The sequence below is a fragment of the Barbus barbus genome (assembly GCF_936440315.1).
Source record: "Barbus barbus genome assembly, chromosome: 18".
Classification (NCBI taxonomy): Eukaryota; Metazoa; Chordata; class Actinopteri; order Cypriniformes; family Cyprinidae; genus Barbus; species Barbus barbus.
Window position 1 is genome coordinate 30,140,265 of NC_136746.1, and position 27,738 is coordinate 30,168,002.

At 39.8% G+C, this 27,738-nt stretch overlaps 2 protein-coding genes across 6 annotated transcripts in view; both read left to right on the forward strand.

Annotated features, from left to right (window-relative positions):
• The first annotated feature begins 876 nt into the window (after nt 1-876).
• The window catches only part of LOC306884619 (NACHT, LRR and PYD domains-containing protein 3-like), a 31,719-nt gene continuing 4,857 nt past the window's right edge, over nt 877-27,738 (forward strand). The window contains exons 1-8 of one of the 5 annotated variants that reach the window (XM_079440634.1): nt 877-1,140; nt 4,015-4,101; nt 4,192-4,293; nt 4,582-4,674; nt 4,862-6,667; nt 14,973-15,143; nt 21,671-21,841; nt 24,540-24,710. In XM_079440634.1, the coding sequence (XP_079296760.1) occupies nt 1,091-1,140; nt 4,015-4,101; nt 4,192-4,293; nt 4,582-4,674; nt 4,862-6,667; nt 14,973-15,143; nt 21,671-21,841; nt 24,540-24,710 (2,651 nt within the window). In that variant the 5' untranslated portion in view covers nt 877-1,090. The remainder of the gene's footprint in view (nt 1,141-4,014; nt 4,102-4,191; nt 4,294-4,581; nt 4,675-4,861; nt 6,668-14,972; nt 15,144-21,670; nt 21,842-24,539; nt 24,711-27,738) is intronic. The other 4 variants (XM_079440636.1, XM_079440638.1, XM_079440635.1 and 1 more) reach the window with 4 other exon arrangements.
• Nucleotides 2,032-3,491, forward strand: LOC306884776 (uncharacterized protein). Its single transcript, XM_079440966.1, has 2 exons — nt 2,032-3,147; nt 3,322-3,491. The coding sequence occupies exon 1, from the start codon at nt 2,534-2,536 to the stop codon at nt 3,089-3,091; it is 558 nt and encodes a 185-aa protein (XP_079297092.1). The 5' UTR covers nt 2,032-2,533; the 3' UTR covers nt 3,092-3,147; nt 3,322-3,491.

The window sequence follows — 27,738 nt, forward strand, 5'->3', positions numbered from 1 at the left end:
AACAATTTGATTTGACCTTTTTTATGAATGTTTAAAATATGTCTTCATAGCAATGAAAATAGCATTTGTTATGACTTTGGTATGCAATTATTAATTAAGATGATACAGTAAAACAACATGAAAATCACCTCAGTGGTACTTGGGCAGATGCAGAACAAGAATCTGGTGGAATATGTGGAAATTTGTTTTAAATATATTTTTATGAATTTTTTAAATGTTTATACAGCAATGTAAATAGCATTTGTTATGACTTTGGTATGCAATTTTTAAAAGATGATGCAGTAAAACAACATGAAAATCACCTCAGTGGTACATGGGGAGATGCAGAACAAGAATCTGGTGGAGTTTGCAGAAAACAATTTTATATTTTTATGAATTTTTAAAATACATAGCAATGTAAATAGCATTTGTCATGACTTTGGTATAAAATTATTTAAAAAATAATAAAATAAAATAAAATAAAAGATTAAAATAATTAAAAATTACCACTGTGGTACTTAGGCACTTTTATTTTTTATGATTTTTTTTTAAAAACAAAAAACCTTTTACAAACCCATTTCAAGTGTGTTATTGAAAATGTAATACATCATTAAAACAATTAAACAATAAAATACCATTAAATAAGAAGTGTCTGTAAAATGTGTTTTTAATCAGGTTAATATTATCCAGACAGTGCGTGGTTTCAGTTTGATACACGATCCGACCCACTCTTTAAAAAATAAAAAATAAAAATCAAATCAAAGAAAAATAAATGGCAAAGGTTTCGAAGCTTCATGTCTATATATCACTGCCACGCAACGCCCTGTAGAGGCACAACCAATTTTTGGGCGTAGATGGCGTGACTGCAGTGGTCATGCTGGCAGAGGAAGCGCAAGTGAGTTCCGCTTTCATTTTCTCCTGCAGGACGTGTGTTCTTTGATATCTTTATTTTTCAGCAGATGAAGTGGTTTAGTTGTTGTTCCGTGTTGTCTGTGGTTGATTTCATCATTTGTGTTAACATGAGAGTAAGATTGTGTATTTGAGTGAACTCTCAGGATGTGTTCAGCTGAATGATTAGTTTGAGTAAGTGTTTGAGATCTCTCTCTTCATCATGAATCACACACAAACACCCCGAGATCAAGAGCTTTCTCCAGGATGCAGGTACTTTACACGCTTACTATTTTAACACTAATAACAGCAAGACCATAAAGAGACATCAGAAAAATAATTTATTGATAATTTGATGTTATTAGAACACATAATACAAATTAGTGATTTTTATTTTTGTTATTATTTTGACTTTTTTTATTATTATTTTAATGTGTGTATCCCCAGAAACTGGTTGAAAACAGAAAGCTTGTTTGGCAATGCGTGTGAAATCTTTGCGTGGCAGGGGCAGCTGCGCTGAATGCGCTTGCCTCGTGCACCTGTTAGCGCTACACAGGTGCGCGATGCTTAGGTGCTGTAGAGCCCTGTGCGGGACTGTTTTCTTAAACCCGCACCCGCCCGCTCCCGCTATCTGCGTGTTCCACTCCTGCCCACGGACTTTCTCTCAGAGCTTGTAAAAAATGTCAGCTACACAAATAGCCTACTCAAATATATTCGTTCAACTTAACATCCAGAATAGCAGACTTTAAACACGATTGCGTTTAAATAAGATGAAGTAATGTTAAAATCAAAGCACCACACCTGACAAAAACATTGGGTATTTTTTATTAGAATTATAAAATATTAAAACAAAAGCACAAATAGCAGCACCTCCGTTTTTTATATAGCCTACTGATAAGCACCAAACGATTTACTAAACCGTTTAAACGTCACTGCACACCCAGTCCGAAATTTTCGCAAGTTAAAAAATAAATACCACCTCACATTAGGTTATGTCAATCAGGTTTACACACTGCCTCCAAAACTTTCGTCCATCATAAAAAAAAAAAAAAAAAAAAAAAAAATCGCATCAGCTTCGATTTCTGCGTTTTCTCATCCGTAGCATGCATTTTGATAGGATGAGGAATACGAAAAAAAAAAACCCCGGAAAAACGCACACGAAAATGTCGGACTCAGTGTGCAATGACCAGCTGTTAACAAACAGTTTAAATAAGCTAAATAAGCCAAAGCAAAATATTAAAGTACTTTAACTTAAGTACATAAAACTTAGAAAATAGGTATGCCATCTCAGGACAGAGGTGCCAGATTTATGTCCTTGTGCACACAACTTAAGTTTAACTCTTTCCCATTTTTTTCATTGACAATTGAGAATTGTTTCCAGATGTCTGACTTGCCTTGCTTTGCTTTTGTCAAGTAAACAGCCGCTTTAATATTCTTCTCAATTTAATGTTGACCAAACCAAATTTCACCGTTCCCGCGCGGGAGCCCAAACTGCACTGCCAAGTTCAGCTCCAACCACATCATCAAGTTTGCTGATGACACAACAGTGGTCGGTCTCATCAGCAACAACGATGAAACGCACTACAGAGAGGAAGTGGCACAGCTGGCTGAATGGTGTGGCACAAACAATCTGTCCCTCAAAGTGGAGAAGACAAAGGAGGTTGTGATGGACTTCAGAAGAAACTCCGTTGACCACCCCCCACTGACCATCGACAGCTCGACTGTGGAGAGAGTCAGCAGCACTAAATTCCTGGGGGTGCACATCTCAGAGGATCTCACCTGGACCACCAACACCATGTCACTCTCCAGAAAGGCACAACAGCGCCTACACTTTCTCCACCGGCTGAAAAGAGCAAGTCTCCCTCCACCCATCCTCACCACATTCTACAGAGGCACCATTGAGAGTGTGCTGACCAGCTGCATCACTGTCTGGTACGGGAACTGCAGTGCTGCTGACCGCAAGACCCTCCAGCGGACAGTGAACACAGCTGCAAAGATCATCGGTGCCCCTCTCCCCTCCATCCTGGACATCTTCCTTACACGATGCTCCAGAAAAACCAACAGCATTGTGAAGGACTCCATCCATCCCTCCCACAGTCTCTTCCAGCTCCTACCATCAGGAAGACGGCACCGGAGCATCAGAGCCCGCTCCGCCAGACTGCTCAACAGCTTTTTCCCCCAGGCTGTGAGAGCCCTGAACTCAAATCACCCCGCCCCCCTCTGAAACCCCATGCAAACCCCTACCTCCTGAAACATGGAAACCCCTACCTCTCCTTGCATGTACAGTATTTATGTGAAGCATTCGTATAGTTTGTATTTTTTATCTCTTATTTTTAGTTTGTATAGGGTAAATATTAATATATAGTATACTTATAGTTAAATCTGTCAGTAGGTTAGTAGTGTATAGGTTTATAGTGTTTTTTACTTCATTGTTGTATGTCTATATTTATGTAGCACCGTGGTCCTGCGAGACACGACATTTCGTTCCACTGTATGTCCCCACATGTAGCAGAATGACAATAAAGCTCAACTTGAACTTGACTTAAAGCTACAAGTCATTTACAGGTAGATTTTGAAAAATCTAAAAATTAAATTCATAACATTTTAACATCAACTTTTTAAAAAGTCCCCTACAAATATTGTATATATGTGAACTAAATAAACTTTTATATGAGGGTGAGTATTTTTCCACAACAGGCAGCCTGATTTTAAATGCTGTCTGTGAGCGAAACAAAGAATGTGTGAACAAAGTCACCAGGTCTAAATATTCATACCAAACACCCTTTCAGTGTTTTTTAAGTGAAAAAATTGAATTTTATTTAAAACAATAAGACCATACAGCCTCCTCATAAAGTGACTTTTTAATGTTTTATTTTTAAAGGTCCTTTATTAAAATGAATGTCCTCATTAAATCTGTTCAGCAGAAGAGATCAGAGCCAGATGTGTGTCACATTTATATTTTGTTTTACAGGTATTTATGTTATTGTGATATTTGTATTAGTTATTATGGCAGAGAGTCTATGAAATAACTTTAATTTATATAACTAGTTTATGGTTTCTGTATCAACATAGTAAAGAGGAAAATATCTTCTTTTTTTAATCAAAAGTTAATATGAATCCAGTAATTGAAAGGATTGTCTGTTATAGTTCAGTTGATCAGAAGAGATCAGAAGCAGAGCCCAGCTGTGTGTCTATGAGGAGTGACGAGTCTATAGGACATCCACCAAATCTCAGGTACAATATTTCATTAACAGACAAAATTGAAGTGTTTTTATGGCATTGTATCATGTGATTATTTCATCTAATATTTTAATATTTGTATAGTTCAGTTGATCAGAAGAAATCAGAAGCAGAGCCCAGCTGTGTGTCTATGAGGAGTGATGCTTCTATGGATCATCTAATTGATTTTAAGAGTGATGACACAAGGTATAACCAAGTATTAAACTGTTTTATTAAAGATGTGATTTATAGTAAGATATTTTAAAATAAACTGTCATTATTATACAGCATTATAATAAATAAATATGAACAGAAGTCTGGTTAGGAAATGCAATAAATCTAATGACAATGAGCAGATATAGAGCACAGAGTAGAAGTAGATTTATTTATTTATTTACATTTATTTAAATGGTATTTATTTTTTACAGTCACAACTGTTATTATGGTAATGAGAAAAATGTCACCAATGTCAGAATGTTTGATTCATGATTCAAGGTCAATCCAGCAACACAAATCAGTAACAAAACTTGTCTGTAAGAAATATGACCAGCCTATGAATCAACCACAAGACACGTATCCTGGTGTAAGGTAAACTGTGGGATTTATTAATGCAGTGCATCATCACACATTACTCAAATACATCATTAATAACTGACACATTTCATAAACCCTATGATATGTTCAGTGTCTCATAACACAGAAAACAAAAAAGACGTTTTGCTCTGTACATTTACCTCTGTAGCTCATGTAATAATGTAGTATTTTAATTTTCCAGCCATGAAGTCCTCAACAGGTTCAGATCAAATCTGCTGAAGAAGTTTGAGCGTCTGTATGAGGGAACAGCGACGCAGGGAAACCCAACACTCCTGAATGAGATCTACACAGAGCTCTACATCACAGAGAGTGAGAGTGGAGAGATCAGTAATGAGCATGAGGTGAGACAGATTGAGACACAATCCAGGAGAGCAGCAACAGAGGACACAGCCATCAAATGCAATCACATCTTTACACCTTTACCTGGACAAGACAAAGCCATCAGAACTGTGCTGACAAAGGGAGTCGCTGGCATTGGAAAAACAGTCTCTGTGCAGAAGTTCATCCTGGACTGGGCTGAAGGGAAAGAGAATCAGGACGTCCAGCTCATATTTCCACTTCCTTTCAGAGAAATCAATCTGATGAAGGACAAAACACTCAGTCTTTCAGATCTTCTTCATGTGTTTTTCCCTGAAACTAAAGAAATGGAAATATCCAGTGATGAATATAAAGTGTTGTTCATCTTTGATGGTCTGGATGAGTGTCGTCTGTCTCTGGACTTTAAGAGTAAAGTGAAACTGTGTAATATATCTGAATCAGCCTCAGTGGATGTGCTGCTGATGAACCTGATTGAGGGGAATCTGCTTCCCTCTGCTCTCATCTGGATCACCTCCAGACCAGCAGCAGCTGATCTCGTCCCCTCTGAGTGTGTCCATCGAGTGACAGAGGTACGAGGCTTCAATGAGCCACAGAAGCAGGAATACTTCAGGAAGAGAATCAGTGATCAGAGTCTGGCCAATACAATCATCTCACACCTGAAGTCATCAAGGAGTCTCTACATCATGTGCCACATCCCAGTGTTCTGCTGGATCTCAGCCGCTGTTCTGGAGAAGATGTTGAGTCCAGCAGAGAGTGGAGAGATTCCCAAGACTCTCACTCAAATGTACACACACTTCCTGATCCTTCAGACCAACATCAAACGTGAGAAGGACTATGAGAAGGTGACAGATGTAGACATGATCTTCAAACTGGGGAAAGTGGCTTTCCAGCAGCTTGTGAAAGGAAACCTGATCTTCTATGAGGAAGACTTGAGAGAGTGTGGCATTGATGTGAGAGAAGCATCAGTGTACTCAGGATTGTGCACTCAGATCTTCAGAGAGGAGTTGGGCTTGTATCAGGGGAAAGTCTTCTGCTTTGTTCATCTGAGCATTCAGGAACATCTAGCAGCTCTATATGTGCACCTCTCCTGGACAAACCACGACATAAATGTGATTGAGCCAATCACCAAACAGAGTTTGTGGTCTAAAGTGAAGGTCTTGTTTCAACTCAGTTCATCAGAACATGTTTCATTATCTGAGCTGCATCAGAGAGCTGTGGATGAGGCTCTACGGAGTAAAAATGGACATCTGGATCTTTTCCTGCGGTTCCTTCTGGGTTTGTCAGTGGAGTCTCATCAGATTCTCCTACAACGAATAATGATGCTGAAAAGAAGCAGCTCTGACAGCAATGAGAAAACAGTTGAGTACATCAAGAAGAAGATCAGGACCATTGACTCTCCAGAGAAATCCATCAATCTGTTCCACTGTCTGAATGAACTGGGTGATCGTTCACTAGTGGAGCAAATACAACAGTATCTGAAATCTGGAAATTTAAGTGAAGCCGGACTCTCTTCATCTCAGTGGTCAGCTGTAGTTTTTGTGTTGTTGACATCAGAAGAGGAACTGAATGAGTTTCGTCTTAATAAATTTGTTAAAGGAAAGAATAATCCTGAAAATATGAGAGTTCTTCAGAAGCTGCTGCCTGTGATTAAAGAATCTAGATCAGTTCAGTAAGTATCAATGAAAACAATCACTTCACTGTTAAAATATTAAGAAAATCAGAGTCAAAAGCTCATAAATCTTCAGTGCTGTAGCTATTATTTTAGTGGTCTGCATTTTTATGTGTTTTCAATACAGAGACACTGTAAAAGATTTCTTTGGGCATTCGAATTCAAATTTGGGAATATAATTCTGAAATGTTTTTTCTCTAATACACATTGGCCACAATTAATGGCACCCTTTTATTCAATACTTTTTGAAACCTTCATTTGCCAGTTTAAGAGCTCTAAATTTTCTCCTATAATGCCTGATGAGGTTAGAGAACACCTGACAAGAGATCAGATACCATTCCTTCATCCAGAATCACTCCAAACCCTTTAGATTCCCAGCACCATGATGGTAGTGCTTCTCTTCAGTTCACCTCCCTCCTTTTCTACAGGGTTCAGGTCAGAGGACTGAAATGGCCATAGCAGAAGCTTGGTTTTATGATCAGTGACCCATTTTTGTGCTGTTTTTGAGGGTTATGTTTCGATTATTGTACAGTTGGAAGATCCAGTCACTTATTGATTTTTTTTAATCTGTTGGTATTTGATAGTCCATGATGCCATGTATCTAAACAAGATGTCCAGGACCTCCAGCAGAAATATAGGCCCACAACATCAAAAATACAGCAGTATATTTAATTGTACACATGGGGTACTTTTTATCCCTGTGTTCACCAAACCCATCTTGAGTGTTTGCTGCTAAAAAGCTCATTTTTTAGTTTCATCTGACCATAGAAGCCAGTCAAGTCAAGTCAAGTCACCTTTATTTATATAGCGCTTTTTACAGTGCAAATTGTGTCAAAGCACTGCACAATATCAAAAAAGGAAAATAATGTGTCAATAAGTTTAAATAGTGTCTTTGCAATCAGGTCGACGATATCGCTGGAAATGAAGCGTCCGCAACTAAGCAAGCCAGAGGCGACAGCGGCAAGGAACCAAAACTCCATCGGTGACAGAATGGAGAAAAAAACCTTGGGAGAAACCAGGCTCAGTTGGGGGGCCAATTCTCCTCTGGCCAAACAAACCAGCAGTTCAATTCCAAACTGCAGAAAGTCAGATTGTAAGGGCTCAGCTGGTTCCAGTGGTCTTTTCCGATGGCTGTCTAAGTGGCGGGGTCCTCAATGGGGATCTGTCTCTGGCGCTCATCCAGGTGTCTGGCCTCCGCCTACGATCAGGGCCACATACGTCATCTCCCGGCGCTGATCCTCCATCTCAGGTGTTCGGTCATCTCAGATCATGTAATGGTTGGATCCAGACTGAAGTTCTGTAATTCCTAGCTACCACGGGATGTTAATCCCGTGGCAGAAACGGAGAGACAAGCAGAGACATGATTAGTGTAGCTGCTGTTCCATCTAAGCAAAAATGAATTGTTCAACCCAAGCTAAAGAATAATAATAATGTACGTCTGATCAGCTATAACTGCAGTACAAGATTATAAGATGCATTATGTGAATGCTTGGCTAAAGAGATGTCTTTAATCTAGATTTAAACAGAGAGAGTGTATCTGAACCCCGAATGTTATCAGGAAGGCTATTCCAGAGTTTGGGAGCCAAGTGTGAAAAAGCTCTACCTCCTTTAGTGGACTTTGCTATCATAGGTACTACCAAAAGTCCAGAGTTTTGCGACCTTAGAGAGCGGGTTGGATTATAGCGTGGTAGAAGACGAGTTAGGTACGCAGGAGCTAAACCATTAAGGGCCTTATAGGCAAGTAATAATAATTTGTAAATGATACGGAACTTAATAGGTAGCCAGTGCAGAGACTGTAAAATTGGAGTAATATGATCATATTTTCTTGATCTGGTAAGAACTCTAGCCGCTGCATTTTGGACTATCTGTAGCTTGTTTATTGAAGATGCAGGACAACCACCTAGCAGTGCATTACAATAGTCCAGTCTAGAGGTCATGAATGCATGAACTAGCTTTTCTGCATCAGAAACAGGTAGCATGCTTCGAAGCTTAGCAATGTTCCTGAGATGGAAGAATGCTGTTTTTGTAACATGGGAAATATGATTTTCCAAGGACAAGTTGCTGTCTAAAATAACACCCAGATTTTTGACTTTAGAGGACGTAACAGTGCATCCGTCTAGTTGCAAATTATAATCCACGAGATTCTGTGTACTGTTTTTTGGTCCAATAAGTAATATCTCTGTCTTATCTGAATTTAATAGGAGGAAATTATTGGTCATCCAATCTTTTACACTTTTTACACAATCTATTAGCTTAGATAGTTGAGAAGTTTCATCTGGTCTTGTTGAGATATATAGTTGAGTATCATCAGCATAGCAATGAAAACTTATCCCGTGTTTTCTAATAATATTTCCAAGGGGCAACATGTAAATTGAAAATAGCAGAGGACCTAGGACAGATCCTTGTGGTACTCCATACTTTACTGGTGATAATTGAGATGACTCCCCATTTAAATGAACAAAGTGGTAGCGAGCGGACAGGTAGGATCTAAACCATCTTAAAGCCTGTCCTTGAATACCAATATAGTTTTGTAATCGATCTATGAGTATATTATGGTCTATAGTGTCAAACGCAGCACTAAGATCAAGTAATACTAGCAATGAGATGCAGCCTTGATCTGAAGCAAGTAGTAAGTCATTCGTAATTTTAACAAGTGCAGTTTCTGTGCTATGATTTGGCCTGAAACCTGATTGGAATTCTTCATAGAGATCATTTTTTTGCAAAAAGGAGCATAATTGAGTAGAGACAACTTTTTCTAAATTTTTTAACATAAACGGAAGATTTGAAATGGGTCTGTAATTTGCCAGTTCATTTGAATCTAGTTGTGGTTTCTTAATAAGAGGCTTAATAACCGCCACCTTGAATGCTTTTGGGACGTGACCTAAATATAACGATGAGTTAATAATATTGAGAAGTGGTTTTTCTGCTACGGGTAACAACTCTTTCAGTAATTTAGTAGGTACAGGATCTAATAAACACGTTGTTGGTTTAGATGCACTGATAAGTTTATTTAGCTCTTCCTGTCTTATAGTTGTAAAGCACTGCAGTTTTTCTTTGGGTGCGATGAATGAAGCTGAAATACTAGACGCAGTAGAATCTACATTTGATATTGTATTTCTGATGTTATCTATTTTATCAGTAAAGAAATTCATAAAATCATTACTATTAAACTGTGGGGGAATATTTAGATCGGGTGGTGTCTGTTTATTTGTTAATCTAGCCACTGTGCTAAATAAGAACCTTGGATTGTTTTAGTTATTATCTATGAGTTTGCGGATATGCTCTACCCTGGCAGCTTTTAGAGCCTGTCTATAGATGGACATACTGTTTTTCCACGCAATTCTAAAAACTTCTAATTTAGTTTTTCTCCATTTGCGCTCAAGAATGCAAGTTTCTTTCTTGAGAGAATGGGTATAACTGTTGTACCATGGCGCAGTACGTTTTTCTCTAACCTTTTTCAATTTGAGGGGGGCAACAGCTTCTAATGTATTAGAGAAGATAGTGCCCATGTTGCTAGTCATTTTGTCTAGTTCATGCGTATTTATGGGTACACAGAGCAGTTGAGATAAATCAGGCAGGTTATTTGTGAATCTGTCTTTGGTGGCTGGAACAATAGTTCTGCCCGGACGATAACGCGGAGCCATATAATTAATATCAGTAATACGCAGCATGCACGATACAAGGAAATGATCAGTAACATCATCACTTTGAGGTACGATATCTATATCGGTAAGATCAAGTCCATGCGATATAATTAAGTCTAGCGTATGATTAAAACGATGAGTGGGGCCGGTGACGTTTTGCTTGACTCCAAGAGAGTTTATTAGGTCAGTAAACGCAAGTCCTAACGCATCATTTGTATTATCAACGTGAATGTTAAAATCTCCGACAATTAGCAGTTTATCAACATTAACTAGTAGATCTGAGAGGAAATCTGCAAATTCTTTTAGGAAATCTGTATATGGCCCTGGCGGTCTATACACAGTAGCCAGAGCAAGAGATAGGAGAGATTTCTTTTGCATATCTAACAGTGTAACATTAAGCAGAAGTAGTTTGAATGAGTTAAACCTCCTGTATCCTGTTTTCTGAGTAACATTGAGAATATCACTATATATTGTTGCCACACCGCTGCCACGACCAGTCTGACGGGGCTCATGTTTATAACAGTAGCTTGGTGGAGTAGACTCATTTAGACAAAAATATTCATTTGGTTTCAACCAGGTTTCAGTCAGGCAGAGTACATCAAAATTATTATCTGTGATCATTTCATTTACAATAACTGCTTTGGGTGCGAGTGATCTAATTTTTAGGAGCCCAAGTTTAAAAAATTGTTTTTGTTCATTTATTTTGCGTTTTTCTGGTTTAATCACGGTCAGATTTTTTCTAGATCCTGCATTAAATTTATATTTTGACCTCGCTATTCGGGGAACAGACACAGTCTGTATAGATTGGACAACGCAAGTGCTTCTATCTTTTAAGTGTGTAGAACAAAAGTCATCATAGCAGTTATTTGAGAATTGGCTTACTAGTCAGATGGAGCGTAGCGTCCTGGAGATGTTGTCCGACAGGAGTTCCGCTCCGACTCTGCTGGGGTGCAGGCCATCAGCACGGAAAAGCCTAGGACGCTCCCAGAAAATATTCAAATTATTAACAAAGAGCAGTTTCTGTTCTTTACACCATGACGATAACCATTCGTTTAAAGCAAACAGTCTACTGAACCTTTCTTTTCCTTGTCGATACGTGGGAAGCGGTCCTGACACGATTATTTTCGCCGCGGGCGATGTGCTGCGTACCGTCTCGATCAGGCTCCTGTAGTCCCTCTTCAGTGTCTCCATCTGCCGCAGCTTGATGTCGTTGGCCCCCGCGTGCAGCACGACAGCACCGATGTTCTCGTTGCCCTTCAGGATAGCGGGTATCTGCGCAGAAACATTGAGAACACGAGCACCGGGGAAACAGTGAGTGTGCACTTTACCTTCAGCTGACATAGCACGGACGTGCCGGACGATGGAGCTTCCCACGACCACAGCATCGCGTTCCTTCTCGCGGAGGGGGGCGAAGCGGTTCCGGGTGGAGATGAAGGACATCTGGGAAGATTGCGTTCTGGGTGCACAGGGTCTGTGCAGAGAAACACGGAGTAGAGGTGGTGGGGATGTTAGAAGCGTGTACTTTACCTTCAGCTAGCGTAGCACAGACGTGCCGGACAATGGAGACTCCGACGATCACAACGTCGCGTTCTGTTTCGCGGAGGGGGGCGAATTGGTTCCTTGTGGAGATCTCGAAGACGGGGGGGAGAGAAGGTCGTCACCCGAGGCCTAGCTCGCGTCCTCCTCTGCTGCAGCACCCAGGGTCCGTGGTGTCCCGGCGCCGGAGTGAAGGACATCTGGGAAGATCGCGTCCTGGGTGCACAGGGTCTGTGCAGAGAAACACACGGAGTAGAGGTGTTGGGAGTGTTAGCAGCATGCTGTATACCTACCCCGGATTTGTGAGCGTCAGCCCGGAATGTTTCCAGCGCGGCTCTCCGCTCTCTCAGCTGGGCCTGCTTCTCCACCAGGTCGCGGATCTGCTTCTCCACGGCTTCCAGCTCCAGCTGCACCGAATGCAGCTCGAACGTGTCCTCACCTGCACTCAAAGGTAGACACAAATCCGCCATTTAAGCAAGTAACAGTGAAATGATAGTAATGTGTGTGAATACAGGATTTGCAATGTAAGCGAGATTAGCGGCAGCCACGCTGCCGATGCTAACGGGCTATAAGCTAATAGCAGACTCGAGAATCAGAATAAAACTAGTGATAACAAGGCGCTCTGATTGGTTTTGTTCTAGAACGCTATAGTGGATATATTCACACGTTATAGAAAGCCGTTTGAATTAGGCAGTCGAAGCCCCACTGTCGTCGTTAAAGCAGGTTCAGTGGCAAAAGGTTCCGTATGGCGTATTATCTAACAACCCGACCATACGCACCAACCCGTTTGACTAAGGCTGTCAAAGCCCCACTGTCGTCGTTAAAGCAGGTTCAGTGGCAAACGGTTCCGTATGGCATAATGTTATTGCATTGAAAGTCGAGCGAGATCGAACCAAATATCACGGAATAAAAAGGCGAAAAGGGCAAGGCCCTGTGTGTGTGTGTGTGTGTGTGTGTGATCTCAGTCTGGGTGTGTGCCGGAAGCGGAAGCGTCCTCTGGTGGCAAGCCAGTCCCATTTGAAGTTCCAGTCGTGTCTGATAACTGAATATGCTGGAGTTTGTTTTTGGATGAGCTAGGAGAATGTTTCTTGAAACCCTCCCAAACAACATGTGGTGATGTAGGTGCTGTTTGACAATTTTTTTTTTTTAAGGTTTTCTGACCCAATACTCAATTATTTTCAGCAGTTCTCCAGCTGTGGTCCTTGGAGAGTCTTTAGCCACTCAAACTCTCCTTCTCACCGTGCATTATGGTGGTGATGGCGCAGTGGATAAGACGCATGCCTTTGGTGTGAGAGACCCGGGTTCGAATCCACTGTGAGACACCAATGTGTCCCTGAGCAAGACACTTAACCCCTAGTTGCTCCAGAGGCGTGCGAACTCTGACATATATAGCAATTGTAAGTCGCTTTGGATAAAAGCGTCAGCTAAATGAATAAATGTAAATGCATTAGGACGATATAGACACATGTCCTCTTCCAGACAGCTTCATAACATTTTATGTTGATTGAAAATTCTTAATTATTGCCCTGATAGCGGAAATGGGAATTGTCACTGCTCTAGCTCTTTTCTTAAAGCCACTTCACTAATTTGTGAAGCTCAATTATCTTTTGCCGCACATCAGAAATATATTCTTTGATTTTTCTCATTGTGATGGATGATTAAGGGAATTTGGGCTTTGTTTTCCCTCCTATTTATGTTTCTGTGAAACAGAAAGCCATGGCTGGATAATTTCATGTTCATAATGTATGAGTGCTCAAAATTGTGAATATGAATGGGAATATATTTCAGAGATATTTTACTCATAAGAATTTCTAGGGGTGCCAATAATTGTGTCCAACGTGTATTTGAGAATTTTTTTTTTATTTCATAATGATATTTCCCCCCATTTTAAATTCTTATTCTCCAATGAAAGGTTAGATTTTTTTGTGAATTTTTAAAATAAAATATGAAAAGGATTAATAATGCAGATTAATTTTCACAGGGGCCTTTGATCATATTTACCAAGGGTGCCAATATTTTTGGCCATGACTTTACATTAATTTCATTTTTACTCAATTACATCCAATTACAATTTACACAATTAATAGATAAATGTTGATATAATCCAGTTTTAGCATTTTTTTTTTTTTGTATGTGTAAATTTGCACTTTTTTTCTCATGGTATGAATTAATTTAATTGGTAACACTTTCTATGAAGCCCGTATTTATAATGCATTATAAGGGTGTTCTTAAGGCATTATAATGAATGCATAACACAAAAACTAAAAACTTTTAAGAGTATGAATATTTATAACACACAATGAACCATATTAAATCTACTTATATCATATATCATAGCTTGACATTGTTTAAGATCTGCACAGATTAACTACATCTCTTACTACATCTCTTGAGTGCAATGTTATATATATATATATATATATATATATATATATATATATATATATATATATAACTAATTGTATTAGTAGGCTTAGGTAGTGTAGGTAGAATCAAAATAAAGTGTTGGCATACAGTATATTCAGCAGACACACTGCTAATACTCTCATAACTGCTAGATGACATGTAGTTGCAGAGTTACTTATCAACAGCTGTCTAAAGGGTGCCATCAAAATAATCAAACTGATATTATAAACAAAAATGTTCAAAGCAAATGTCATATTACACATTCATCTGATCTGATATCTGATCTTATGGCTGTTTGAGAGAAAACATATATATTATTGTTATTATTATTATTATAAGTGGTCTTTATCTGCTTTAAGTAAAGTAACATAAGTAACGTGGCAAGATATGAGACTTGTAATACATTATAACTTAAGCGGATGGATCGTGTTCATTGTGTGCTATAAATCATCATACTCTTAAAAGCTATAAACACAAATAAGTAACTGTTATAATACATTAAAACTGTTCTTATGAATATTCATGAGAAGATACATCATTTAATAAAATTATTTATAATGCCTTATGCATTCATTATAATACCTTCATGATGTATTATAAATACGGACTTAATAGAAAGTGTTAACAATTATTTATATTTATTTATATTAAGTTGTTTGATTGCTTTTTTGATAGCTGTTTGATAGTGTTTCACATGTATGGTTTTCATCTCTCTACAGGTTGGGTTATTGTGGCGTCACAGATGAAGGTTGTGCTGCTCTGGCTTCAGCTCTGAGATCAAACCCCTCACACCTGAGAGAACTGAGACTGTCTGGGAATAAACTAGGAGATTCAGTGAAGCTGCTTTCTGATGTACTACAGGATCCTCACTGTAAACTGGAGACACTGAGGTAATAATCATATGACTCTCACATGAAGCACATTTAAAGATTGTAGGTGGAGGGAGTGAAGGTCCATCGCTCTCTCCACCCTCAATACCACGACTGAGGTGCCCTTGAGCAAGGCACCGAACCCCCAACTGCTCCCCGGGCGCCGCAGCATAAATGACTGCCCACTGCTCCGGGTGTGTGTGTGTGTCTGTGTGTGTGCACTTGGATTTCAGAGCACCAATTTCGAGTATGGGTCACCATACTTGACAATACGTCATGACGACGACGACTTTTTCGACTTTCAGTTTATTTTCTTTTAACAGATTTAAATTTCAGTTATGTGCACCTTAAAATCAATTTATAGTCTTTTCTTCTCCCATGTTTTGTTCTAACAGACATCCGCTAGCAAGTAACATGATTTAGAAACAACAATAAACTCCAGCGAGATAAAGTGATTTTATGCAAAAACCATAGACGTTTATCTACAAATCAAGTATGATAATGGGAATACTGAATGATCTTTGAGAGAGTTTTAACAAACTGACTGTAGTAACCGAACGTGACCAGGGTTAGGTGAACAGTTAATGATGAAATCAGCAATGTGAGAAGGAAATCACAGTATCTGAGTATCACAGTATCACAGCATTTACAATGGTCCATATTATGGCTATTAATTTTTAATAGCCATAATATCTCTCAACATATTATCTCTTGTTATCTCTCAACAACTTTCTAACATCGAACACAGACAGCAAAGCTAAAAGGTGAACAGGTAATGGTGAATTTAGTGACTTTATGAGAAGGATTACAATTAAATCACAGTATCTCAGAGGATACAGATTGAAATTTCAAACATATTTCATGTAAACTTAATTTACAATCACTCTCTGGAGCCAGAGTTATCTATTATGTTAGTGTCCACAAGGGGGAAGCCTAAATCACTGGCAGGTAAACCGCTAATATTTGATGTAACCAGTGGAATAATATTTATGTGTCGGGTGCGGTGCTGGGTGGACGTTGACAGGTAGCCATTTGCGCTGCCACTGATTAACAGCTGTAGTGATTATATTAAAGGGAGCGCTTTTTGCTCTTTTTTTTAATCTATTCACAATTTGAATAAAAGTTTGAATAAATTTGTTTTGTCTACTTCATGTAGGAGACTTAACACTAGAAGTCCCAGAGAGCAGCCATTTGGCTTTTCTACCTATAAAACCCGCAGGACAGCCGATGGGCTGGAAGGCTTTAGGCTAATATCCTTAATTGGCTGTGAACAGTTGCTTTTGTTATGTAAACAATGTGGGGCCATGCTGAGCCACTTCAAGGAAACTGGTGTTTCACTTTGCCATCTTAGGGAGAAATCAACACACATGTTTTTTTTTTCCTTTGTTGCTGAGATTTATTGATAAAAACAGTACAAAATAAAATAAAAAAGAAACCAACCATTTGTACACATTTACAAATGATATTAAAAAGTGAGTGAGTACACGCCCCACTTTGTGGTGTTGTAAAGGGTGACAGTGTTTGGCTTCCTTTTGGTGGTATTATCAGTCTGAATCACGCTGTGCATGCTGCTAAGAATGTAGACGGTCTTCTTCCGTTTGGGCGCATACGCCGTCAGCGTAGCAGCAGTGGTTGAAAACACCTAATAAATAAGATAAATTGTTATTTTCATAGCACTTTTACACACAATGACACACTTGGCGGTGTTGATTCTAAAAATTAGAAACACATAAACATAGAACCACAAAAGACCTGCAACATACCTGAGTGGTGAATTCATTGCGATCTGTGTGTCTAGCGGATTGAGGGATTTCCCGGCGAATCTTGTTGACTGTGCCGAGGATGGTGGTTTTCCGGCTAAGGAGTTTATGCGCAAGTGACAGCGATGTGAGACATGGTCAATCAAGTTCTCTGCTTTTAGCAGCCCTCCCTGCCCCCTTATCTTGAATTGTGTAATATAACACACACACGCGTATATGTAGCTATATATGTACGTGTATGTGCATATATTCCCATTCATATTTATATTTTTTAGCACACGAGGGTGACTAAGAGTATGATATTGTCCAGCCATGACTTCCTGTTCCACAGGATTATAAATATGAGGAACACAAAGGCCAAATTCCCTTAATCATCCATCACAAGGAGTAAAACCTAAGAATATAATTCTGATGTGCAGAATAAGAAATTAGTTAAAGCATTGAAAAATTCTTTCCAATCAACTAAAGATGTTAAAAATCTGCCTGGAAGAGGACACAGCTGTAAAATTGTAAAGATTAGTTGAGTCTTTGGGTCAGAAACCTAAAAACAACATTTAAACATCCCCTACATCACCTACATGTTCGGGAGGGTTTCAAGGAAAATTCTCCTCACTCATCCAAAAACAAACTCCAACAAATTCAGTTGTCAGACACGATTGGAACTTCAAATGGCACTGGCTTCTATGGTCAGAAGAAACTGAAAAAAGAGCTTTTTGGCAGCAAACCCACCAGATGAGTTTAGTACAAACCGGGATTAAAATATTACCACGGTTAAATATACAGGTGCATCTCAATAAATTAGAATGTTGTGAAAAAGTTCATTTTTTCTTGTAAGTTATTTCAAAAAGTTAAACTTTCATATGTTTTAGATTCATTGCATGTAAAGTAAAACATTTCAAAAGTTTTTTTTTTTGTTTTTTGTTTGATTATAGCTTACAGCTGATGAAAGTCAAAAATCAGTATCTCAAAATATTAGAATATTTACATTTGAGTTTCAAATAATGACCATCCCTACAGTATAAATTCTGGGTATCTCTTCGCTGAAACAACAATAATGGAGAAGACTGCTGACTTGGCTATGCCAATGTGAGACATGGTCAATGAAGTTCTCTGCTTTTAGCAGCCCTCCCTCCCCCACACATACAAACAAGCTACCAGCAACCATTCACACACACACCCCCAACCCCCCTGCAGATTGCTCAGGTAATGACCACATTTACACATGAATTGATGCTAATGATAGCCAAAAGACTAGCCAGTTAGCATCCACTTGGCTAAAGGAGGGGTAAAAAACTCTGGGATTTCTAGTGTTAATGCAGGTGCAGTTTGGGTCGCAGTTTTTGTGTCAAAGGGGTCGGCTTTGGGATTAAATTAGTATTGCTGTCGGATAATGTGTTGGGTGTTCTGTTAATTACTGCAGGTTTGGGAAAATCATTCCACCAGCCAGGAACTGTTAACGAAAATGTTCTGCAAGGTGATTTTGTGCCTCTCAGTGATGGTACCACGAGGCGTTGTTTATAGATCTCAGGCTTCTAGAGACTCCTATGAATAAGTGGAAGTGGGAGGGTGCTGAACCTGTGGATGTTCTGTGGATGCTCATTGAAGACCAGTCGTGTTACTACGTTCTGAAACATTTATAGAGGTTTTATTTGTGCATGATGGAAGTTGAGCCAGAAGAGCATTGTAATAGTCCAGCCTAGAAATGACAAGGGCCTGGACAAGAAGTTGTGCAGCATGCTTTGTTTGGAAGGGACTGATCCTCCTGATGTAGTGCAATGCAAACCTGCATGATCAAGCTGTCTTTACAATGTGGTCCTTGAAAGTCAGCTGGTCATCAAAGAATAATTTTTGATGAACCTAACTGGATGGTGAAATCATGCTGTACAGTGGGAATGCCAGGGCAGACGAGAAGCTCAGTCCTTGCCAGGTTGAGCTGCAGGAGATGTTCCTTCATCCATGCCGAGTGGTTCTCAGTCTGAGATCGATACAGCTACTGTTGGATTGTCTGGTTGAAATGAAAGATAGAGCTGTGTGTCATCAGCATAGCAATGGTAGGAGAAACCAGATGCTTGTATAATGGGTCCCAGTAATGTAGTGTTTATGGTGAAGAGGAGAGGTCCAACAACTGATTCCTGAGGAACCTCTCCTCCCCAGGAAACCCTGAAAGAACTACCTGCAAGATAAGATTCAAACTAGGTGAGTGCGGATCCTGTGATGGTAGACAGGAGAATCTGATTATTTACAGTGTCAAAAGTGGCAGATAGATCCAGCAGAACGAGAACTGATTATCTGGAATCAGCGTTCGCTATCTGCAGGGATATAGAGACCGACAGCAAAGCAGTCTCAGTTGAATGGCCGCTTCTGAAACCTGTTTGGTTAATGTTCAGTTGGCCATTCTGTGAAAATTAATATAACTGTGTCTATAAAGGTGTGAACCAAATTACCCCTTCCATTAGAATAATGAAGGAACAGCATTCCTCAGTAACGTCTTGTAGATTGCAGGATCTCCAGTGGAAAGCCTACCAGTATCTGTTGTTTGTAGCCTATTTATCTTCGGTTTGTCTTCTATCCCACAGACAGAACTTTAGTAGAAGCTAAGAATCTTACAAGGGTTAAGATTGTTTGAAGGATGACATGGTAATATTGCTATTGAAGAACTGCTATATGATCTTCAATAAATTCTTCTTCCCACAAAAATGTTGGTCAAGCCTACTTAGTACTTTGTATTAGAGAAATCTAGTACATTGGTGAGCCAAGGTTAAAAGGGGTAGTATGCACTGGCCTGTCTAGACAGATATTGTCTCAATAAGAAGTTAAAGTGGATCATAAAGTGTCAGTTGTTGTATTCACATTGTGACGAGTCGGCTGCCTCCCCCCTGTCCATCATCACCACCCCGTCCCGTATTCGCCGCCCTTCACCAGGCTCCCGACGGGAGTGGGTGTGTGAGAGAGGAGGGGCGCTGAACACGCAGGGCTGGCGGCGTGTGATGAGGCGCACCTGACGTGAATAGAGCCTCATCACCGCCGCCGTTTAAACGCCGAGCGCGCCTCTCCTCGGGAGACCGGTCTCTTCCCCGTGCATGCACGCTGGTGTCCTCGTGGGTCCAGGAAGGGAGCGTCGAGGAGGACTGCCGCACCCGTTAGGCGGCTGACGGGCCAGGATGCCGGGCCGTCGAATCCCCCAGAAGCGCCGGGAACCAAGGAGATGGAAGGAGCCGCGCACGAGACGCCGCCGCCACTCGCTCCCGGCCCCGAGAGGGGAGCGCGTGCGGCCACCGGACTCCGCCCCTTCCCTGGACCCTTCCCTTCTGAACACTACCTTCCTGCACAAGCCCCGCGGCACAACGAGGACACCAGATTCCCCGTTTATTTGGACACTTTTTCCCCTTTGGACACTTTATTTTATCCCTTATTGTTTAATAAAAACCTCTCGGAGGCTTGACGCCACGCCCACTGTGTCTGTCGTTTGCTCCTCCCGCCACAACATCCAGAGATGAGAAATGGGTGGGTGGTGGAAGGCAGAATGACACTAAAATTAACTGGTAGAGGACTCAGTGGCACACAGGTAGTAAGATGTAGGTTAAATGTAATAAAGAAATGATCAGAGATGTCTAGAGGTTTTCCCGAAATGTATGTGATAAAATTGTGTGTGTGAGTGGAAGTCTGCAGTGTAAGGCTTCTCCAGATGGATGTTGAAGTCACCAAAGACTACAAGTGGACTGCCATCCCCAGAGAATGAGGACAGCAGCCCATCCAGCTCCTCTATAAAGGTGCCCAGTTGACCACGAAGGCAATAAATAGAGAAAGGGAAGTTGTTAGAGAGAACTGAAGGGGTTGCTGAGTCTTCTGAACGAATCCAGGTCTCAGTCAAGCCCAAGATACTAAGAGTAGACTGAGAAGCAATGGCCAGAATGAAGCTTGTTTGTTGACAGCTGAATGACAATTCCAGAGACCCACAGAAAATGAGAGAGGTGCAGATAGCATTGCCATCTGTGTTTGATGTTATAGCTTTGTTGATAGAGAACAAGAATGTATTGAAAACACACTGCCGCCTACCTGACTCTGCCTGAGAGGTAAGAGAAATACACTTACTATATTAATAGCCATAATATAGACCACTGTAAATATGCTGTGATAGCGTGATACTCAGATACTGTGATTTCCTTCTCACATTGTTGATTTCACCATTAACTGTTCACCTAAACAGTTTATGCTGTTGTATGTGTAAAAGTAAAATGATTGCCATGGCTATCACAAAGTGTTTTTGCAATGGCTCCATTTCTGAAAATGTTCAGGCCACAAACTATACAAGTGTACCAAGTTTCATGCTTTTATGAAAAAGTGAACATTTCACCTCACATTTTGCACATATCACCTGGATTAATGTGAACTTTAAGGACTTGAATATTCATGTGCACCTCACATTAAGTTATATGGCTTCAGAAGACTTGGAATATAGTGCACAGAAAACTTTATTGTGCTTTAAAATGTTTTTGTGCGGCTTAACAGTAACACAGAATAGTATACACACAATATCGGACTTGCATAGGCCCTGTCTGACCGATACCTGATCCGGCAGAAAATGGCAGTATCTGAGCCGATAGAGTATGAGTATCGAAAACTGGTGCTTCCCTACTGTAAATGTCAAAATATTTTCAACACCGGGGTCTTTAAATACTGCATGTTAAATTTAGTTGATTTATGATCATGTTTTTTTCGACTTAAATTAATAATGGATTCACAGCTAAACTGATCTGATCTGAGAGAGTGTGTCATTGTTCTCTACAGGTTGTATGGTTGTGGCGTCACAGATGAAGGTTGTGCTGCTCTGGCTTCAGCTTTGAAATCAAACCCCTCACACATGAGAGATCTGAGTCTGTCGTGGAATAAACTAGGAGATTCAGTGAAGCTGCTTTCTGATGTACTACAGGATCCTCACTGTAAACTGGAGACACTGAGGTAAGATCTCTCTGATAGTCACACGTCTTTGTCCTCAGTAAAACATACTTTAATGGCAATTCTGAGAATAAAATCAGCAATGTTCAGTAAACGCTCAAAATTCAATTGACTCTGATTAAGTTAATTTCATTTCAGAATCAGAAAGAGCTTTATTGCCAAGTGCGTTTACACACACAAGGAATTTGGGTAACACTTTAGAATACTGATCCTTTGTTAATGAATAACTACACAGGAACAAGTCACTAATGCACTATTAACATTGTAGTAACTACTATTACCTAACAAGAAACTATGATTAGTGATTTAGTAAGTAATAGCGCTCAGTTGAAACTGGTAGTTCACTATTAGCTAATCAATAAATACTATTTGTTTTATATATCCTGAAGAACTACTAAGAACTACTGTATACAGGTTCATAATTAATGTGAATTATGCATAATGTATAATTAATTCTAAAATGAATATGATGGTAACCCACTAGTAATAACTCAAGAATGATCTAATTATTTTAAAGGAACTACTAACTACTTGTAACTAATAGTAGTTACTGATGCATTCTAAAGTGAAAAGCATCATAACTCCCTAATACTGACTGACGTGATTTAAAGCTTTTGAGATGTATGTAAGGTTTTGGATAGTAATGACTCAAGTGTTACTACATCCTTCTGAAGAAACTACTAATTATGTGGATCAGTATTCTAAAGTGAAGATCATGGTAACCCACTAGTAATGATTTAAGTGTTACCAAATCTAGCAAAATGAATTACTAACCAAAACCTTACAAAAACCTTAAAAGTTTACACTGACTTCAGTAATTACTAGGGAGTTATCACAATCTTCACTTTAGAATACTGATCCGAACAATTAGTAATTCCTTTAGAAGGATGTAGTAACACCTGAATAATTACTATCCAATGCTTTACAATACTCTCAAAAGCTTACAGTGATTTCAGTCATTACTAGGGAGATATCATGATCTTCACTTTAGAATACTGATCCAAATAATTAGTATTTCCTTTTGAAGAATTTGGTAATACTTGAGTCATTACTAGTGGGTTACCATGACCTTTACTTTAGTATTAATTATTCATTATGTATTATTCATATTAATTATGAACCTGTATACAGTAGTTCTTAGGGAGGTATGAAAAAATAATAGTTACTGATTAGCTAATAGTGAACTACCACATTCGACTAAGCACTATTACTTACTAATTCATTAATCAGAGTTTCTTGTTAGTTACTAATAGTTACTAGAGTGCTAATATTGCATTACTCATGCGTTCTTGTGTAGTTATTCATTAATAATGGAACAGTATTCTAAAGTGTTACCGGAATTTGTCTTGGTGTTAGGAGCTTCCAGTACAGAAGTACAAACATAGTGCAGACAACATATAATTAAGGTAATAAAAAACACTAATAATGAAGAGAACAGACAATAAATTATAAATTACAACAGTTATAAAAATAAAAAATATACAGAAAAGAGAAAATGTCTATAGACAGAACTGTGAATGTGCATATTTCCTATGTATTGATGAAGGTTTGATGAGTTATTTACAGATGTACAGTGCTGGGGTGTGTTATGTGTTGTTCAGGTGGGATATGGCCTGGGGGAAAAAAAAAACTGTTCTTGTGTCTGGCTGTTTTGGTGCTCAGTGATCTGTAGTGCCGGCCAGAGGGCAACAGTTCAAAGAGAGAGTGAGCTGGGTATGAGGGGTCCAGAGTGACTTTCTTAGCCCTTTTCCTCACTTTGGAGATATAAAGATCTTGGAGGTTGGGTAGAGGGGCACCGATAAGCCTCTCGGCAGTCCTGACTGTCTGTTGTAGTCTTCTGATGTCTGTTTTGGTCACTGAGTCACACCAAATCATTATAGATGAACACAGGACAGACTCGATGATGGCAGAGTAGAACTGTTTCAGCAGCTTCTGTGGCAGGTTGAACTTCCTTAGCTGGTGAAGGAAATACAGCCTTTGCTGGGCCTTTTTCACAATAGAGTCAATGTGAATGTCCACACTTCAGGTCCTGGGAGATGGTGGTGCCCAGGAACCTGAATGACTCTACTGCAGCCACAGTGCTGTTCATGATGGTGAGTGGGGGGGAGAGCAGAGTGGTTCCTTCTGAAGTCTACTATCATCTCCACTGTTTTGAGCATGTTGAGCTCCAAGCTGCTCAACCTCCTGTCTGTAAGCAGACTCGTCACCATCCTAGATGAGGCCGATGACAGACTCGGTAACACATCCCTGAGGGGCGTCAGTACTGATGGTGAGAGTCCTGGATGTGAGTTTGCCCAGCCTCACTAACTGCTGTCTGTCTGTCAGGAAGCTGGTGATCCACTGATAGATGGAGGAGGGCACAGAGAGCTGTGTGAGTTTGTCTGAGAGAAGGTCAGGCATGATAGTATTGAAGACCGAGCTGAAGTCCACAAATAAGATCCTTGCGTAAGTCAGACAGATCTGTCCTTATATCACTAACAAACAATATCTCACATTCAGCTCTTTTGTGTCTGTTCAGTCCTGAAGCACATGACAGTTTCAAACAGCAGCATTGAGCATCAACATGCATAAATCTCATTCTATCAGCAGCAGTATGTGGCAATGCTTGTCATTATATCTCCTCTCCTGCTCTGAGACCAGAGTCAATAACAAACTACACACACTTCAACTACAATTCACATTCTGTCATTGTTCTCTACAGGTTGAGAGATTGTGGCGTCACAGATGAAGGTTGTGCTGCTCTGGCTTCAGCTCTGAGATCAAACCCCTCACACCTGAGAGAACTGGAACTGTCTGGGAATAATCTAGGAGATTCAGTAAAGCTGCTTTCTGATGTACTACAGGATCCTCACTGTAAACTGGAGAAACTGTGGTAAGATCATATATGACTCTCACATAAAGCACATTTAAAGTAAATATGAAGTGTTCAGTTATAGCTTTTTAGTATTAAAATAAAAAAGTATTGCAAAAGTCATTGGTTCTGATGTTCACTGTAGTTTATATGTAGATGATATCTGCATTTGTTACAGAAGCAAGTACATGAATACCATCAAGTGAAAAATCCAACTAAAGATAAACAATATACAGTCTTGCTCAAAACAGAACAGTTTCAAGTTCTCACAAACAGAAACTGTCTGTATGCATTTCTGTCAACTTCATTCATTGCACAATAAACTAGTGATGCTCCAATCTGTCTTTTTTGCCTCCGATACTGATTCTGACACATGGGGTTCAGTATTATCTGATACAGATCCCGATCCGATACCAGTTATAACAGTTTTTCTTTAAATCCATGTAGAATTTCACTGTGTGGAACTGATAATCACTCTTTCACAATCAACTAAATACAGACAAATGAATTATATTTTTATAATTATTATAATAATTATAGTTTTCAAGATGATTAAGAAATTCAGAACATTAAATTCAATATTTAAAATTCAAAGCGCAGAAATTCAGATCGTACAGAAAGTAGGTCAGAGCAAGGTTATTTTAGTAAACGAAAACTAAAACTAAGATGAAAATGATTGATGAAAAATAATTTCGTAAACTGAAATAATAAAAATGTCAAAATATTTGAAAAACTAAAACGAAACCAACAACAGTTATTGAAAAACTAACTGAAATAAAATAGTAATTAACAAAAATAAAGAATCGTTTTCGTAATTATTACGTTCTCTCCCCTTGGTGGAAAAATATACAGAGCTGTGTGGTGGTTTAGGGAAACACCTGTAAATGGTGCATCACGCACATGAGGTTATCTGATGGAGAAACACAAAGCAGTTTAAAGCACGGGTCCTGTTTGGTAAACGTGCACCAGCAGTACTTAACAGAACACCTGACCCGTTATCCTACAGCAGAACTAATTTAATGCTGTACCAGACCAGGGGTGCGTTTTCCAAAAGCATTGTTAGGTGGTAAATGAACTTTGTTGGTAACGATGTAACTTGCGACCATAGTTGCTTTTGGGAAATGCACCCCAGAACCGTTTGACATAAAGACCGTGAGCCGAACCGAACCGCACCCGCATTAATCTACAACATCAGGTGGGCAACATTATTTTCTCATGTAACACAAGCAATCAAACCAACATTAGGCATTCTAAGTCAGTGCTTTGAAGAAAAACAGACACGCAGCGCAACATGATAGTTAGGATGGATAGATAGGATGACGCCATTTCATCAGTGGTTCATACAGCCCTCACCCACCTGGAGAGTAGAAACTCCTATGTTCGTCTGCTCTTCCTGGACTTCTCCTCGGCTTTTAATACCATCATCCCACAGACCCTGGTACAGAAGCTCTCCTCCCTTGGTCTGAGTCCTACACTGGGGAACTGGGTTCTGGACTTCCTGACCAATAGACCTCAGACTGTCAGGATCCACAACACCATCTCCTCCTCCATCACTCTCAGCACTGGCTCGCCACAGGGCTGTGTGCTGAGCCCCCTCCTGTTCACTCTGCTGACGTATGACTGCTTGGCAAGACATCCTAGCTGCCATATAGTGAAGTTTGCGGACGACACAGCAGTAGTGGGACGCATCATTGACAATGATGAGTCGGAATACAGAGAGGAGGTGGAACATCTGGTGCAGAGGAAACAACCTCTGCATCAACGTGAAGAAGGCCAAGGAGATGGTGGTGGATTTTAGAAGAGACAGGCGCCCTCCTCCTCCTTTGTACATTGGAGGAGTAGCTGTGGAAGTGGTCTCTAGCTTCAGGTACCTGGGTGTGTATATAACCGAGGACCTTACCTGGAGCACCAATACCATCCGGCTGGTCAGGAAGGCCCATCAGCGTCTCTATTTCCTCAGGAAGTTGCGGCGAGCTGGACTTGGGAGCTCAGTTCTGAGGAGCTTCTATCACTGTGCGGTGGAGAGTGTCCTCTGCACCTGTATTACGGTGTGGCATGGCAGCTGTACTGTTGCTGAGAGGAGGGCTCTGCAGAGGGTTGTAAGGGCTGCACAGAGGACTATGGGGAGCAGGCTTCCCACCATCACAGACCTCTACACAGCATGATGTAGGGGGAGGGCCCTCTGCATCATGAAGGACTCCACTCACCCTGCACACGGACTCTTCGAACCCCTCCCCTCAGGCAGACGGCTGAGGAGCATCCGGAGTAGGACCACCAGGCTCAGAAATAGCTTCTTTCCTGAAGCTGTTAGACTGTTGAACTCTAGCCATGCTCTGTAGGCACTCCATCTCTCCTTTTGAACATGCGCATACATGCATGCGCACATACACATACACACACACACATACATACACACACTGATCTGCATTACAAACACTTTATCCACCTTAAATGCAATATTTATTATAGGCGAAATACTATGGATTATCTCCCTTGGACAATTTCTTCTTGCTTTTAAACCGGGACCTGAGTTCTAATTTCGTACCATAACATGGAAATGTGAGTTGGTATGACAATAAAAGTTCCTTGAATCCTTGAACAGAAAAAAAAGATTGTAACGCACATCCTTTCTGTAAACAATACAAAACTTCTAGCATCTTGTGATCACTCTGCCAGGCTTTCGAACAAATATGCATAAGCTAAATCACATCATGCACACGCTAATAATGCTTCATAAGTAAAGAAAAGAACATATTCAAATATGAGCCTTTACTGTTAAATATGATTGCTGTTATTATTGAATTTTATTAGACCCAGTTATGATCTATGTGCGGCTGTTCACAGAAAAGTAAGCAAGACACGATAGTTACAATATCATGATTATGGTTAAATAAGAAAAAAGACATCTAATATAACCAAATTAGGCTACATTTAATTTCATATTAAATATTTCAACACACCATTATATATGACATTAAGCGCAAAATTTGCAAATTTGAAAACGATATTAAAATAAAACAAATTTAAAAATTAAAAACTATAATAACCT